Consider the following 17,434-nt stretch of genomic DNA (forward strand, 5'->3'; position numbering starts at 1 on the left):
TCTGTGAACTATGATCATTCGAGACACGATTTGATGGCTTCGGCACTGGATTGACATTCTGATATCCGAAAATATCATTCTCCTCATCAGAATCGCTGTCATACTTTCTTGGATCATCAGAAAGATCCATGCAAGAATCATGAGAGTTCAAGTGATCCACAGAAGGGTCAAGGACTAGATTGACATGTTCATCATTGGAATTACAATTAATTTCATCCTCGACGATATCTCCCGACTCATCGAAGACATTGGGTTTAGAATTCAAGCTATTCACATCACAATCACTGTCATTTTCCTCATCACTAGAAATATTCCCATCTGCTTTCCTTTCATCATCACCGCTTTCAGACTCGCCAGAGACATTTCTATTGACCTTCTTGAATTCGGATACAGTTCTCCCGCCGTTATTATGTGACCTTTTAGAGTACTTCCGGTTCGGGTATCTTTTTGCGTCTTTTCCGTCGTTGATTGATTTGATTTGCAAACTCCTCGACAGTGAAATCAAGAACTTTTCGCGAATATTCAGAACTTCTTGGCATTTTTTCGTTGGCAGTGTACTGAGTACAGCGAAGCTAAAAAAAAAACATACTCCAGTATGAAACGCAATTCAAACATACACATGTGAGCAAGTGATAGCAGGTTTTGAAGCACACTTGGGATCCTTGCATTCGATATTTGTTTCGGTCGTTTTCACAACAAAAAACGATTTGTCATCTTTCTCCACAAGATACTGACCGGATTTATGGTAGATTACGTTCTTATTGAAGACTTCTCCAATTTTCATCTGTTTCGGCACACTTCTCCATACGGTTTTCGGCATTTCAAACACATGAGATAACGAAAAAGTACGAAATCCATGTTTTTGCAAAGCTTTAACTTGACTTTGTGCTGACAAAATTCCGGTTTTTTTGAAATTCGCGTATCGGATCAGCTCGCTCTTTTCAGTCAAAATCGACTTGCAAAATTCCTTTTTCTCATCTATAAAACATATCCAACTTTAGATGTTTTTACAGTCAACCCTACCCTCGATAAATTCCAACAGCTTATCCAAGCAAGTGCGTCCATTTAGTTTTCGTGGAATCGCAATTTTGATTCGTGAATTAAGGTTCTCAATTCGATTCGTAGATGCATAGTTTAGAAGCAGCCCAGCCATCAGACGAGATCGGAGAGAATGGGTTGAAAAGAGATCTTCTTTTCTATCGAGCAACCACTTCTTTAGAGCCGGCGCAAAATTACACTTGACAATCTCCGCTTCCATCGCTTCTGAACTCATTACATTGAAAATTCCATTTTCAACTTCATCTCCAATCTGTCTTCCGAAAATTTTGTTCAAATCTGACTGGCTTATATTCTTTTTACTTTGAATGAATGTCAAGTTGTTTCGACGATGTACTAGACACCTGAGAACTTGAGTGTCTTCCAAATATTTCATCTGAAAGAAACATGAGACTACACAAATTTAAAGTTTTCTATACCTTGCTGTAATATTTAAAAGATTCTTCGCCGTCTGTCATCAGTGATGGAATTGATTTTTTTCGCATAGGATCAACTTGCAGGAAGAAATCGTCAATTTCGCGAGCAAAACTCTTGTGATTTAGTGCATTTTTCGACGAGGAAATCATGAATCCTAAAAGAACATGGCGAATTTTTCCGCTGCAGCGCGATGTGAAGTCTCCTATATCTCCAGAGATTGTTGTCACAACACAATCTGACAAATCAAAAGTGCTATCAATCTGTAACTGTCCAGCCATATGCTTAATAATCCCACTATTTGCTGTCGGACTGTAACAAGATAAAAAATCATTGACTTCTTCTGAAGTCCAATCTTCGCATCCAGTTAAAAGCTTTCTATATTCCAGTACAGTTTGTTTTGTCGGTAGACTATTCATATAAAGATTCAGTGTGTCCGAATCGAGATAAATCGCTCCAAACTGGTTATCTAAAATGAAAAAATTATATTTTCAAAAAAACGTTCCTGTTTACCACTAGAAAATAGACGGAAGCCATTTTCTGTTCCAAAAGATGCGAGTGATTCTGGTGTTGTCACGCTCACGCGGCCCCTCTTCGACTTCACACAATCCGGCTGATACTTCATCTGGTTTCTGATTTGGCGGGTACTGAAATTAAGGGCTCCTGATTTTAGATCTTCGAAAGCTCCTTTCACAGTTCTTCCTTTCAGGGACCGATGAATCAATTGACACTCTGCTTCTGAATATTTGAATTTTATATAAACGCTTTTATTAGAGCAAAGTTGTTCTTACCAGTTAGTCTGTTAGGTTTTGATGATTTCAGAACATCGTAGTCCATTCGACCATTTTGAGACACGTATACTACGAAAACGAACTCTTCCTTCTCCGGATAAATCTCAAATTTTTTGAAAGCATCATCATTAGGATTGATGCAATTGTAATATCTGTAAGAGCATCCATCGTATTCGATCTTTCTGGGTCTCGGACGGATTTTTCTACCTGAAAAGAAAATAATAAAAATGAATTGAAAGTCAGCTGATCCTACCATTCGTTGTTTTCCACCAAGACAGTCCATCACAAAGTTTATGATCTTCGTTTCGAAATTTTGCGAATTTCACTGACGGTTCCGAAAACACTGGCAAACGAAAATCGGTGAGATTTGACGATGTCACACTGAAACAGATAACTTGGTTTTAAAATTAAATTTTCTTTTTCAACTGACCAGTTTTCAATGATATCTTTCATCGTTTTAACTGAAAATTTGTTCGAATAGGGACCTGTTCTCCATATGCCATCCTCATCCAAATCAAGCGAAAATTCTTTTATTGGTTCTCCTTTGGCAGATATTTTCGTTTTTTCTGGTTCATTTTGGCCGTCACTCGACATTTTAATTTCAGAATCACTCTCGTCCATTTTGAGATTTTTGTAAAATCACAAAAACGTTCTGAAAAAAAGATGAAAAACGAAAAAATAGGACAATTGGTAGTTCAAAAATACGTCATCGATTACGTCATATGACGTCATCGATTACGTCATATGACGTTATCGATTACGTCATACGAAAAATGAGTCTAGGACTGAAAATGGTGACCAGAACTACTGTGATAACCAAAAATTCATAATCTTCCACAAATTTCTGCAAAAAAAAAATACGAAAAACAGTCAAAAATCGTTGAAAATCGAGAAAATAGGAGGAAAAATAGAAAACATTGCCTTCGTAAATCGACAACGGCCCCTGGCCTAGAAAATTCCGGAAACTCTTCCATGAGAATTTCGAGCAATTTTTTGGGATTCAAACACAGAACTCACAGTAAAAGACACATTTTCGAGAAAAAAAAGCAAATTTCTTATATAAAAAATTGTTTTAAACACTGACAGATAAAGTACAGAAGTGAGCGATTGGAAACGACGATGGAATCAGCTGAAATCAAAATCCTGGCCTAAAAATAATTTTTTTCAGACAAAAATCCCTTAATTTCCGATTTATTTCTGATTTCGGAAGACAAATAATAGGTTTTTTTTCATAGTTTTGCTGTCAGAATTCGGAATTCATGCCTTTTCATTGGTTTTTCCTTCATCTCTACAAAGTTTTGTAAACTACAGAAGTGAAAAAAAAACTAAATGAAATCTAACAGAAAAATTTCAGTGCCGAATTGAATTTTAAATTACGTTGTGTCCACTTTCAGATATAGTCGTGGGAAATCTTCCGGAAGTTGTTTTTTCTCAACCTCTTTCACTTTCTTCCTGCTTTAGAAACCACCGAATATGTACGGGTTGCGGTTGAGAAGGGAAACTGGGTGAATTGGTGTAGTGGTGCGCGTGGGTGCACGAAAAACTGAAGTCGCGAGTTCAATCTCGACCAGATCCGAACTTTTTGTTTTTGTGCAACTACCTAGATGTACCCCTTCAGACTGCGTACCCACTCAGTCAATGTACCCCTTGAGCATGATGTACCCTATTTCGATGTACCCCTGGAGAATGGACCGAAATTCTGTCCGAGTTTCTGAGATTTTGAAGTGCTGAAAATCTGAAATTCTCAGACTGTGAAGTTCCGAAATTCTCAGGTTCCGAAATACTGAAATTCCAAAGTTCTGAAATTCAGGAATTCAGAAACTCCCTCAAAAAAAATTGTACCCCCGAATCACAAGCGTTGTACCCCTAAATGAAATGAGTTGTACCCCAGAATCATTGGTAGTTTGTACCCCCGAATCGTTGTACCCCCGAATCGTTGTACCCCCGAATTTTTGTACCCACGAATTTTTTACCCCCGAATCATCAATTTTGTACCCCTAAATCAGTTGTACCCCCTTGTACCCCCGAATCATTGTACCCCCCGAATTTTTGGCCAAAAAAAAGGGATGATCAATTCTCTTTCCTTCTCGATCTGAAGTTTCTCGAGTTCCTCTTTTGTCAAGCTCATCTCTTTGATCTGAAACAATAATTACAAAAATTTTGTAAACTTTTGTTTTCATTCTTACCTTCTTCTCGATATATTTAGCCTTGGCGTTTACGTCCACTTTTTCAGTGGAGACGTCAACGTTGATCTTCTGAAAGAATGACATTTTACTAGTATAAGACAAATAGAGGAAAATCACGGTGGGCAACGGCAAGTTGGATGCTTCCGAGATTGGCACGGATGTTTTGGAAATCATCGGTTGGCTGAGGAGTGGAGTTCATGGTCATACAAATCTGTAAGTATATTGTAAGGAGAGATCTGTAAGTATATTACAGATTTAAATGTTCAAAAGGGAATTCAAACCGGAAGAGATGTGAACATTTTTGAATTGCCGCGCTTTTAAATATGACTCTCTCTCTCTCTCTCTCTCTCTCTCTCTCTCTCTCTCATTAAATATATCTATTGCGATACTAGAAAGAGAGAGAGAGAGAGAGAGAGAGAGAGAGAGAGAGAGAGAGAGAGAGAACCCAGTCACATGAAGGAAAAAGAAATCACAAAATCATAGCTATCAAAAAGAATGAGTGAGTCATCCAGGCTAGATTCTAGAGAATTTTATGTTGCGCTGCGTATGCGTCGCGATCCGAAAAATGACTTATTACAGTTTCCTTGACAAGTTCCAATTCTTCTGAATGGCCCTGACTGGAAATACAGTCGGTTTGCGTCCCTCCGGGGCTGAACCTCCTGGGCTCCGCTTACAGTACCCGTCATCTTATAAGGGTGATAATGGAGGGCGAGAGGGAAAAGGGAAGGAAATCCCACACAGGTGTACGCTATTTTTACTTTAAAATCACGGGTACTGAAACTGGAGACGAGGAATTGCTGCGTCTCAACCTTTTTTCTCAGACAGCGATAATATTAAAAAATTAATTCCCAAATTACTCACCATCCGAATATTTGCCAATTTTGCAACTTTAGAATGAATATTTATAGAATTTTAACGAAAAATCAAGAATATAGTGGCCTCCATGCAGACGGTGACCTGTAGATGTCCTTAAGGGAATCAGAAATGAAGTGGATAGAGAATTAGCGCTCTCTTTTATACACCCCTTTTGCTAGACTCCGCCCATATGTCCCGAGGGACACATGAGTCATGAGAGATTTGAAGATGTTTGATCTCTAGGACACATGGGCGGAGTCTATAGTATAGTGGTTCTGTCGTTCACCGCACGGCATCATTCAAAGCTGAGTAAGAGGGGGAAATGACTAATAATACAAAGGAAAAATCTTTCAGCACAAAATGTCTATTCTTACTCATCACGTTCTTACCGACTTAAGGTGACAAAAAAATATAAAAGCAAACCTGATATCTTCCTTATATATAAAACGCTACACGCTTCTCTTGGTCCTCCTGTCAATCTGTGGACTTTGGAAAATTTTGAAAAATAAGTATAGATTTATGTGACCCTTTAACAAAATGAGGAGCAAAATGACGAACCAATCAAAACTAGGTCAAATCGCGCCGAAGGCGCACTGGTCAGCTGTTTGAAGCGTCGGAGGCCCGGCAAATAGATGACTCATCTTAAAACAAACATCAAAGTATTCATTCATATTGAAAAATTTATAAAGTTTATTACTGACAATAAATAGATCAAATTAATCATAATCATCAGGAATATTAAGGAAAGTACCAAGCGATGGAAAGTGCACAGCACTAAATCCATCGGTTCCTCCAACGCCAGCAGCCGGAACGGCGAAATGAGCGCCCCATGTCAATTGCCCCTGCAACCAATCGACACCAACAGAGTATGGATGGTAGTAGTACTTGTTTGCATGGTCCCTGTTATGTGGGTCGTCTGGATTGGGCTCCCAAAGTCCTGGTTTTGTGAATGGAGAACGACTCCTGGGACGATGGAGAATTCCTCGAGAGTCGGTCAATGTGTTGTATTGAGCCAGGGCGTTTGAGAAGACACTATCCGAATAGACAGGTACCGCCTCGCCACCGGTGGTCTTTTTTGAGCGAGGAAGGTCGGGTGGTTTAGTGTCAGTTGATGGATCTTTGATTACTTGATCTCTGAAAAAAATTTTGGATGTTTTGGGTTTTTTCATCTCTGGGAATTTTCAATTCTTCAAAATGTTGGATTTTCCGAGTTTTAGATATTTAGATTTCTCGAAAATTGGAATCTTGGGTTTTCAGATTTTTGGATTTTTGGAAATTCTCGGTTTTTTGAAATTTTTACGTTTTTGAGTTTGTGAAATTTTCGGACTTTTGGATTTCTGAACCTTTCAAATTTTTAGATTTTCCAAAAGGTTTCGAAAATTCGAAAAACCTAAAAATCGATGGTTTCAAAAATTTTAATATTCTGAAAATTCAAAAATCTGAACATTCGAAAAATCTAAAAATTCCAAAAACCCGCGAATCAAAGATTTCCAAAATTTTCAAAATTTTTTGGAATCCGAAATCTTGGAATTTTTGAAATTTTTCGAAAATTGGGAGTTCCAAAAAAATTCCAAAGTCCAAGATTTGAAAAATTCTGAGTATCCAAAAGTCCATAAACCGGAGATTTCGAAAAATCTAAGAATTTGAAAAATCTAAACATTTCGTAAAATATCAAACATTTCCAAATTCCAGAAAAAAAAAGAAAAATTCCAGATTAAGAGAAATTCAAATTTTGGATTTTTAGATTTTTCAGAATTTTCACTCACTTTGCTTGTACATGTGGTGGTAGTTTTGGTGCAGCTACTAGATGAACCATTGTTCCGTTTTTCAGTTTCACCATTTTATCTTGCTGGGTTTCCAAAGAATTCTGCAGTGATGGGATGGTGGGATTTTGAATTATCCTGTCTTTTGAAGCATTCGAAGAATTCGAACTATCCCAATTATCCACAATATTCCCCTCTGAATATCCAATGAAGTCTGTACTATTGTCCATTGGCCAAAGAACCATATCCACCGTATCCCTTCGGAATCTTGCAGGTTTATAAGGCAACGTCTCTCCAGAAGGTGCCAATAATTGGAAAGTGGTCTGTGTTTTTGGTCCTTCAAGAACTTTTCCTTTTTCTGCTTTCGAGTAGATGAACTGGGATGCATAATGATATTGCTCATATTTCGGACATCCGTAGTACCATAGCCTGCATGTGTTCAAGAACATTGGTAGAGGCGGAGGATTACAGAATTTCTGCACTGCTGGGTAGTCGTAATCACATTTGCATTGCTGCGAAATTCGAGTTTAGTTTTGTATTATTAAGTTTCAGGCCATTTCAAGGCCATTCACCATGGTGACCGAGAAATCTCAACTTACAAAAGTTAGGGAGCCGTGTTAAAATAGCCTAGAAAACATACCAGGTCAATATCAGGTCATTTCTAGGCCGTAAAAGTTGGTAGCCTAAAAAACTCAAATTGCAAAAGTTAGGCCACCAAATAAAAATGACCTATAACACATGGCAGATTAATATCAGATCATCAATTCTAGGCCCATTACAATGTTGTCCTAGAAACTGGCAAAAACTAGGCCACTATGTTAAAATAGCCTAGAAAGCCACCGGGTGATTATCAGATCGTTTCTAGGTCATAAAAGTTGGTGGCCTAGAAAGCTCAATTTGCAAAAGTTAGGCTACCATGTCGAAAAGGCCTAGAAAACATACCAGGTTAATATCAGGTCAGTTCTAGGCCATAAAAGTTAGTGGCCTAGAAAACTCAACTTGCAAAAGTTAGGCCACTATGTTAAAACAGCCTAGAAATCCACTACGTAAATATCAGACCATTTCTAGACCATAGAATTTAATGGCCTAGAAAATCCAACTTGCAAAATTTAGGCCACTATGTTAAACTGACCTAGAAAGCATATCAGGTTAATATCATGCCATTTCTAGGCTATAAAAGTTGGTGGCCTAGAAAACTCAACTTGCAAAAGTTAGGCCATTATGTTCAAATATGATATCACTTACTTTTGTGCAATGCGGGAAAATTCGTTCATCGCAATCAATCGAGCAAGGTCGCAATTTTTTGATTTTTTTGCCTCTCCTTCTTGAAGATTTTGATTTTCCGGCGCTCTGCAACTTATTTTGCTCTTAAAAGTCATATTCTCATGTCTAATACCGGATGCTCTACGTCTGGAAAATCGGATGTACTGGCACTTGAAACTGGAGTTTGGCCTTTAGATGGGGAGAATGGATTCGATGGTTTTCTGAAGAATTCAAAAGACGTAAGGCTTCAAATTAGAGTACATACCGTAAAACCTGTATTAGATAGGCCCCACTAATAGAAGGGCTCTTCGGAGGTACCTTTGAACAATAGAAGGTCCGGCCCTTCTAATACAGGTTTTACGGTAATAGCGAAACTTACTGATTTGCTGTAACACAAGCTTTTTTGTAGGATGGACAGAATTTTGTGAAAATTTCAGCATTTTCAATTGTTCCTCTGGAAAGCACTTCTGTGAATAGGATTTCGCATTCTCAACTTACTTGCAATAATATTCATAATTAACACTGAACTTTTCACAGTATTCTTTTTTCGTTCCCTTATATAAATAAGTTTTATCTTCTGATGACGTCGAATCTGAAGTCTCGCTATCACGATCATTTCCCAAAAATGACCCGGATTGTTTGAGTCTGAAAGAAGACATTTTGGGAAAATAGGAAATTCAAATTCAATAAAAAATAAGAAATCACATGGAGCATGCCTAATAGAGTGCCACCCAACCCATCAACTTTGAGCTCAATTATCTCGGTTTCTGTGAATGATGTCAAAAAGTAGTCAACTGATAAAATGTTTAACATATTATCAACAAAGTTTTATCAGTTGATAACTTTTTGATATCTTATGTAGGAATCCAGATATATGAGCTTAAAGTACAAATATTCCAATTTGACGTTGGTCCCTTATCACCCCTATAAATGTCGGCTTAGTTATCTCAGTCCATAGAAAAAATAAAAAAAAGGGNCNNNTTTTAAAAATNTTCAATTTTCATCCCCAATCACTTCAATTTCCAAAATTTCCTGGAAGTTTCAGTAAAATCACGTGAATTTCCAAAATCCCAGAACTCGAACCGTTCGAGTTCTGTGAAAAATCCCAGAAATTGCAACGTTCAATTTCTGTGAATCACGTAAAATTTCCAAATTCCCAGAAATTTTGGAAATCGAAGTGATTTGGGATGAAAATTGAAAATTTTGAAAATCGCTCCTTCTTATATCAAAAAATAGTCAACTAATAAAATATTTTTGATATTATGATAAACATTTTATAAATTGATTTTTTCTTGATATCTCATACAGGAACTGAGATATTTAGGCTCAAAGCCACCAATGCTTTTCTGACGTCCCCTTCTTTTTAGGGTACGCCAAAGAAGCTTCATTCACTTTAAGCCTACTTATATCGGTTTTGGTTAATAATATCAAAGATGTGTTTACTAATAAAATGTTTGTCATAACATCAAAAATATTTTATCAGTTGACATATTTTTGGTATCTTTCACAGGAACCGAGATATATGGGCTCAAAGTTAGGTACATTCAATTGCCATGACTTACGAAACTCGATCCGGACAGTTTCTCTTATAGGAGTCGCAAAACTTTTTGTGTTCTGGAGCCATGTCTCCAACGCAATAAAAGTTATAATTTTCAATGTAATTAGTACAGTATACCGTCACTTCATCAGTTCCAGCACCTTGAGCTTCTACAACTGATTCCTCGTTTTCTTGAGAAACTTTTTCAGACAACGTCAGATTTTTTTGGTGTTCCTCAAACTCGGCAGGCGTTTCTCTGGAAATTTAAAAATATACGTCATCTGGCTCGGTGGCCTAACTTTCACAACACGTATTTTTTAGGCCACCAACGTTTTTTGTCTAGAATTGGGGAAACATGCACCTTCTTTGTTTTATAGGTCATTTTAACGTGGTGGCCTATCTTTAACAAGTTGAGTTTCCTAGGCCACTATGTTAAAATGGCCTAGAAACCCACCGGATGATTATCAGGTCATTTCTAGGCCATAAAAGTTGGTGGCCTAGAAAACTCAACTAGTAAAAGTTAGTCCACCATGAATCTCACAATGAATCCGCATCGTCATCGACTACGCTTCTCGTTGTATCAGCATCCACTTTTTCCAAATTTCCGCATAATTCTCGATATTTTTTACAGAAAACTTCTGGAAGGAATCCTTCTTTCTCACATTCCTTTTTGTATTTTTCAGCATTTCCTTCGCAATAGTTCAGTTTTGGCTCTGTAGTCGTAGTTGAGAAAAATGGTTTCGGTGTTGGGAATACTCTAGAAACACAAAATTAGCCGACCTTCATCCGACCGAGCTGACCGATCGCTCAGCTTCACTCACTCTTCCGGTTTCCCGCTTTCTGTTATTTTTTCAACCTTGCCCGCCACATTACAATTTTTCATATAACTTTCACAAAAATGCGTCAGCAACCCTTCTAACTTTTCCAACTGTGCTCCACTGCTACAGTAAGATTTGAAATTGTCAGCATAGCGAGTACAGTAATCGGGAATACTGTAGGCTTTTTTCCTTGTGGTTTCCAACTCATCAACGTCTTCTATGACCTCCAGACATTGAACTTGAGCTAGAAAAGTGAGAAATTGCCTTTCAAACTGATAACTTTGAGATCAATTATCTCGGTTTCTGTGGAAGATATCACAAAGTGATTAACTAATAAAATACTGCTAATATTATGATAAACATTTTATCAGTTGACAAATTTTTTATATCTTTTACAAAAAATCAGATATATGGGTTCAAAGTTGATGGTAAAAGTTACCTGTTATAAAAATTACAACACAAATGAGAAGAAGGAGTTTCATGGGAGTACAAAAAAGAGAATAGAAGAAAATTAGAAAACTAGAAAAAAAGAAGACAGAGGGGCGTCTGTTTTTTTGTGACACATATTTATATGTAGTCGTCAAGGATTCAGAAGAAGAAGAAGACACGAATCCAAATCAGTTGGGGGTATTCCTTTTTTTGGGTGAAAGTGTACCCCAAAAATAATGTGATGTCAGAATAATAAAAGAGAAGAGATATAGTTTGGAAGCAGTTGGTTCCACTTTTGGCATGTTTTTTTGCCTTTTTTCTAGTGTTTCGGTATAATTCTCGTTTGGTAATCGTTGTCTTGTACCGTGCAATTCTAAGTGCCATCAAATTCTTGACATGATACATTATGATAACTTTGAAATAAATTGATCCAATTAAAAAACGGAGAACAATTGCCGTTTTGTTTAAAGTGAGAGTTAGCATTGTATACTGTAGATTCGGCTCTCATGGGTTACACTAATTTTTTAATTATTATTTTCAGTTTTTTAAGTTCAGATTCCTCAATTTCTTTTCAGATCCTTGTTTGATTGGGTCCTCTCAACTGGAACAAAGCCGATAATTGGGCTCCTTAAAGGTGGGGGGACAGGAGATTTTTCGTAGTTTTTTTGTAGCTAGAGTATGCATTCTACCGTCACGGTGTACAACGCTTAATGTCACTCTGCGTACAGATGTCCTCCTCGCCTTTATGTATGCAATCGGGCGTGCGCTTTCTGTTTGCCCGCGTGGCTCAGTCGGTAGCGGCGCTGCACCCTCAATCATCGCCCTCACAAGTTCAACTCCTCGAGGGGCATCTTTGAACGGAATTTCGAGAACATTATTTTTTTCATGTCCCCCCACCTTTAAGCTTGTATTTCAAAGATTGCCGCTTTTTTAGATCTACATGATTTATTAAACGATAGATATAATACAGTAGATCGGTTTTTATGCTGGTTAAAGTGTGAAAGAATATAATAAAGAAAAGTCATTATGGTATGTGCATCACGGGAGCGGCAATGCACGTACCACAATGAATCACCGTCAGAAAAGAGAAAGAGAAAAAAAGAAAACCAACAGCCTTGTCTCCTATTCCCCATCTTCATTCCTCTACTTTACTCACCAAATGGCTGGTATCAGATTTTCCACCGGCCCTCAAATTTCTCTGATTTTTTTTCAAAATTCCCATACTTCAAAACGATCTGTATATTTTCTATTTTTCTGAATATTTCAATATACATATTTTGCTAGCTTTCTTGTGAACAGTAAGTGTGATTTTAGCATTGCTATAATTGTTTAATCAACCAAGTTTCAGAACACAAGATCTTATAAGGAGATTTGGCAGGCTTCCGGAGAACACCGAATCCAGCATATGGTGCATCGACGAATCCGAACAAAGTTGGAAATAAAACGCCCCGTGTGGCAGGAATCTTCACTGAATCCAGCATACTCTTTAGTAAGTCTTTATTAGGCATTTAGTTATTCTAGGATTCACATAAGTGTGCTTTAGTCTCCTCTAGACTTTGACACACGAGGATTCACAAATCACACGAAGAGAAAAATCTTAGTTTCTGTCCAGGACAAATAGGCTCTTAATGAAAAAATTGAAATCTCTAAACCCTTCTTATTTCCAACAGACTCGAACTCGAATATTTCCAGATCGACTCGGTTTTCCATCCAAGGAACGGCCAGGAGTTATGTCAGGAATTTTGTGGCCGCCGGGAGTGTTGTGACCGACGAACCCCTGTCGAGGTCAGGACGAGGGCGTGGAGCCGAATAGTGTAAAGGAAGGATGAAGGAGGGTTCATGTTTAAGTATTTGGCTACCCCTTTGAGAATTACTTCTTGTCAACGTGTTTCGTTGATGTCATCGAGATTCGTCATCCAAACATAAGTTGTGTGCTAAATCGCACTCTTCTGATGGTGATTCACCGGGGGAATGTGCATTGCATCCCCGCAATCACTTTCTTTTATTAAATTCTTTATCATGTAACCAGTATAAAAGCCCCTCTATTGTATCATTCTATATCGTTCAATAAACCAATGTAGCTTTTAAACAAGTTGGATGATGAATCTCGATGACAAATCACAATATTTTGGTTTAAAAAACGTGTATAACAACCGGCGAGAGCCACAATTGATGTATCTTTTTATTGTTTCATTTTAACTTTATCCTTTTTATCTTTTTCTTTGCTTACCAGTAAATGGTTTAATTACCCAAGTTTGAGATCTACACAAGGTGAGAGATTATTTGGAATATCTCAACTTGACACTTCTCGTCTTGTTATTGCAAAGGCTGAACAATAAAACCTTACTGAAACTGATAACTATTGATCTCAACTATTTCGTATTTATCTAAACGGAACAGACCGTTTACTCACCATTGGCCCACTATTCAATCCCCGAGATCCGTATAAATACCCCTCTCCCCCTTCTCCAAGGAAGTATTCCGTTTCCCATTCTGTTCTGTCCCTGTCTACATAGATGCTTACGTCAGAGATACAAAAGAATGAAACATCGATTCAACTATCAATATACATCATAATGTTTTCTTTTGCTATGATTAAATTTGTTTTATATTTACATTCGAAATATTATAACCTGAAAAAATTTTAAAAAAATCTAAACCTGGTCATGTGATATGCCTTCTCTTCTTGTGATATGCCTTCTTAAAGGAGGCCAGACACGAAAGTCTACGGAGTTTTCTTGGAACGAGATCATGTATTCTGACGGAAAATCGTGCGATTGCGACCAATGCGCGCTACTTGACGAGCATTTATTTTTTTTAGAATACACTAGATTTCTTCACTGTTTGGCAATTATTCCCTACTTTTTCTTGTTATTCGGTCATTCTATGATGCCGTCGCATGAAAAAAGAAAGAAAAACGAAAACGAACTAATGGGAATCGAACCCGCGATACGCGACTGATAGCCAAGCGTGCCCCCCCACTACACCACAAGGCCTTTGTCGTCTGCTGCCGGAAAAACGATTATGAAACGAGGAGTTGGCGCCGCTTCGAAGAACGGTCGCGTTCTTGCTTGTACAGTAACAAGGAGTTATGGTTTGGTGTCCATTGTTATTTTCTGACTGTACTATGTCATATATCAAAAAACTAGAATTTTGAAAATTTTCATGTCTGGCCTCCTTTAACTAACAGCTCCCAATAAAACAATCATATTCAAAATGTTCTACAATAAAGTTCTACTATAATTCTCAGTCTACTTCAACGTAATCCCCAAAAGTCCCGATTCCCACGAGTCGGCGTTAAATCTCGGCTCTTACCTTCTTATGTAAAACCTACTTCTACTCAATAAATCACTTATGCCCACAGAATGCTCTTATTATTTATTCTTTTTTTGTAAATATACATCCATTGTGGGGTGACTGTTCTTTTCTTTTCTTCACTTTTTATCCCATTTTCAAATTTTCTTCTCTTTCAAGCCCTGTCATATTTCCACCCTTCTTTAATATCTCGAATTTTTCGGCATTCCGAAATTCTCTGGTTAAGTAGAAAGTGATGAAAATTAATATTGTATTTATTATTTTTCAGATATACAAACACAAAAAAATAAAAAATTCAGATAAAAATTATTTTTTTAATAATTTCCAAAAAAAACTGATCATGATTATAAAAACACCCGTAGAAACTTTCGAAAAAATGAGAAAACGGAACAAATTGAAAATCCTAAATTTTCATAAAAATCTAAAATTAAATTAGTCCATCTCAGACGCCAAAACCTCCAGTCTCAATTTGTGACTTTTTGGAGAATCAGATGACGTCACGTTGACTTCCGAGGGAGCAACGACGTCTGCATCCACCACCACGTCATCTTGAAGATCTTCAAATGTCGTCGTGGGATTCAGAAAACTAGAAGACGTCGTTGGCTCATTTTCATCTAGATCCTGAAGTTCACATTCTTGGTAGAATTCTGTGGAATCTGGCGGCACAGTCACGTCTTCGGATTCTGAATTAAAATTTTTTTTTTTACTATGAACTTTGAAGTTCGGGGTTTTTTGAATAATTGGAAAAAAAGTTTAAAATTTCTCTTATTGCTTCCTTCTCTGGAATATTCTGAAAACCTTCAAAAACTCACGTAATCTGGATTCAGATCCTCCACGATGGGTGAGCGAGATGTCCGTCAGAGAATCCACGTCAGCTAACGGAGCCAACCGATTGGCGTCGAGGGTTACGAATCGCCTGGAAATATGGATTTTTGAGCGAATTTCGAAATTTCGAACAGAAGATCTAAAAAATGTTCTGAAATTCCTCTTTAAATTCAAAATCAAAACTATTAAATATCAAGAAAATTTTGATAATTCCGAAAATTCCAAAAACAGTTCAAATATCAATATTTTAATTTAAAAAATTAAAAATTTATTAAATTTTAGATAATCAAAGTTTCTGATTTTTGTTATTGTACCATCTGAGTATTCCAAAATTCTAAAATTCAATTTATAGGAAATTTCCAAAATTGAAAAATTGAAACTTATTTTTTCCAATTTTCTGAAAAAAAAGTAGCCAAAAGTGAAAATTCGAAAAATTGGGAGCTTCCAAAATCCCAACAAAACTCAACATTTGGAAAAACGGAATTTCCGAATTTTCTTCTTTTTTTTTTTGGATTTTTCAATATTGGAATAACTAAAATTGTCAAATTTTTCTTTAAAGGTGGGGGGACAGGAGATTTTACGGGGGATTTTTGTATCTAGAGTATGCATTCTACCGTGACGGTGTACAACGCTTAACGCCACTCTGCGTACAGCTGTCGTCCTTGTCTTTATGAATGCAATCGGGCGACCGCTTTCTCTTTGCCCGTGTAGCTCAGTCGGTAGCGGCGCCGCCCCCTCAATCCTCGCCCCACACGTTCAACTCCTCGAGGGGAATATTCAAACGAAATTTCGAGAACATTATTTTTTTCATGTCCCCCCACCTTTAAAAAAACAAACCTTCCACCCCCAAAATACGGTTCCTTATCCTCATCATCATCCTGAATAAAAACATCATTATGCTCCGCCTTCTCCTCTTCTTCCGAAATCAATCTTCGCCGTTTTTGTAAAATTGATTCTTCAGTGATAATTTGTGCATGCTTATCACGAGATTCCAGTGTAACCACACAAGCGATTATCAGAATGAATGAACCGATTCCCATTAGAATCGGACCGAGGTACTGTAATCAGGATGGTAATTAGTGGGAAAAAATAATTGTTTGATTACGCACCTGCATACTTTTCAATTGGTACTGTATCATTCTATCGTGAGTCACTTGTTCGGTTCCGTCGATGATTTCGGTTTTCTGGAAGTTTTTTTCAAATTTGTACGGTTCCGTCAATTTTCTCAAATTCTCGGGTCTATTTTCATACTTTTTGGACAACTCTTTTTGACAAAAAAAGCTACCGTAAACACTCTAAAAGAAGGGTTTCAACTTTGAGCTTATTTATCTCGGACCCTGTAATAGATGTCAAAAAGTGGTGAACTGATAAAATGCTTATCATTATACCACAAATATTTTGTCAGTTGATCACTCTTCAATATCTGTTACAAGGACCGAAATATATGGGCTCCAAGTAGAATATCCCCGTTTTCCGGTTAAAAACGTTCGGGTGGTCTTATTTTAGAGTTAAAAATTGTTACTTACCTCCGAAAAATACTTGTCAAAATATCCTAAAACTGTCATTGCTAGGCCCACAACTATGATGATACATCCGAAGATCACTGCTCGACAAGCGGCCCATACTGTCTGAAAATTTGAAAAAAAAGATTATAGAATTTGGAGGGAAATTCGAAACTTTGATTTTTTTTCAGTTTATTGGTGACCCAGTTTTTTTAAAATGTTTGGAAATTTTTACTATATTCCTTATCAAAGTTATAAATTCCTTCAAACTTGAAAAATTTCCAAATTTGGAATTTCAAATTGATTCCTGAAAATCAGAATCAAATAAAATTTGAGGGTCTATTTTTCAAAATGATTATTTTTCTTCAATTTTGGTCTTTTTCATATTTTTTAATGAATTTTGAAAAACTGAAATTTTCAAATGTGTGATTTTTTATCATTTTTTAAACAAATTCCCGAATTGCTCATATAGAACTATTTAGAATTTCAAAGTTTCAGTGTTTAAGATTCAGATTTTCAAACCTTTCTGAAATTTTGATTTTTTAAACATTTTGACTTTTCGATATATACCGTAAAACCTCTAATAGAACGACACCCGGATCGTCCACTTTGAGCCTATATATCTCATTTTCTGTGAAAGATATCAAAAAGTGGCTAACTAGTAAAATTTTGCTGATATC

At 36.9% G+C, this 17,434-nt stretch overlaps 3 protein-coding genes across 3 annotated transcripts in view; all 3 read right to left on the minus strand.

Moving 5' to 3' along the window:
- CBG24555 overlaps window positions 1-2,882 on the minus strand; it is a gene marked incomplete at both ends in the record, with an annotated part of 4,539 nt that extends 1,657 nt beyond the window's left edge. The window contains 8 exons of the mRNA XM_002640466.1: window positions 10-572; window positions 618-978; window positions 1,024-1,432; window positions 1,476-1,939; window positions 1,984-2,208; window positions 2,262-2,468; window positions 2,515-2,642; window positions 2,692-2,882. Of these exons, the coding sequence (XP_002640512.1) occupies window positions 10-572; window positions 618-978; window positions 1,024-1,432; window positions 1,476-1,939; window positions 1,984-2,208; window positions 2,262-2,468; window positions 2,515-2,642; window positions 2,692-2,882 (2,548 nt within the window). The remainder of the gene's footprint in view (window positions 1-9; window positions 573-617; window positions 979-1,023; window positions 1,433-1,475; window positions 1,940-1,983; window positions 2,209-2,261; window positions 2,469-2,514; window positions 2,643-2,691) is intronic.
- A 3,136-nt stretch (window positions 2,883-6,018) lies between these two features.
- On the minus strand, window positions 6,019-9,952 carry CBG24557 (the record flags this gene model as incomplete). The annotated part of the gene is made up of 7 exons (XM_045241317.1): window positions 6,019-6,436; window positions 7,069-7,577; window positions 8,311-8,415; window positions 8,462-8,549; window positions 8,708-8,782; window positions 8,827-8,973; window positions 9,891-9,952. The coding sequence occupies 7 exons, from the start codon at window positions 9,950-9,952 to the stop codon at window positions 6,019-6,021; spliced, it is 1,404 nt and encodes a 467-aa protein (XP_045091364.1).
- A 4,907-nt stretch (window positions 9,953-14,859) lies between these two features.
- CBG24559 overlaps window positions 14,860-17,434 on the minus strand; it is a gene marked incomplete at both ends in the record, with an annotated part of 4,506 nt that continues 1,931 nt past the window's right edge. The window contains 5 exons of the mRNA XM_002640468.2: window positions 14,860-15,110; window positions 15,240-15,343; window positions 16,090-16,310; window positions 16,362-16,436; window positions 16,779-16,880. Coding sequence (XP_002640514.2) covers window positions 14,860-15,110; window positions 15,240-15,343; window positions 16,090-16,310; window positions 16,362-16,436; window positions 16,779-16,880 — 753 coding nt within the window. The remainder of the gene's footprint in view (window positions 15,111-15,239; window positions 15,344-16,089; window positions 16,311-16,361; window positions 16,437-16,778; window positions 16,881-17,434) is intronic.

Source organism: Caenorhabditis briggsae, assembly GCF_000004555.2.
Source record: "Caenorhabditis briggsae complete genome, chrI, whole genome shotgun sequence".
Classification (NCBI taxonomy): domain Eukaryota; kingdom Metazoa; phylum Nematoda; class Chromadorea; order Rhabditida; family Rhabditidae; genus Caenorhabditis; species Caenorhabditis briggsae.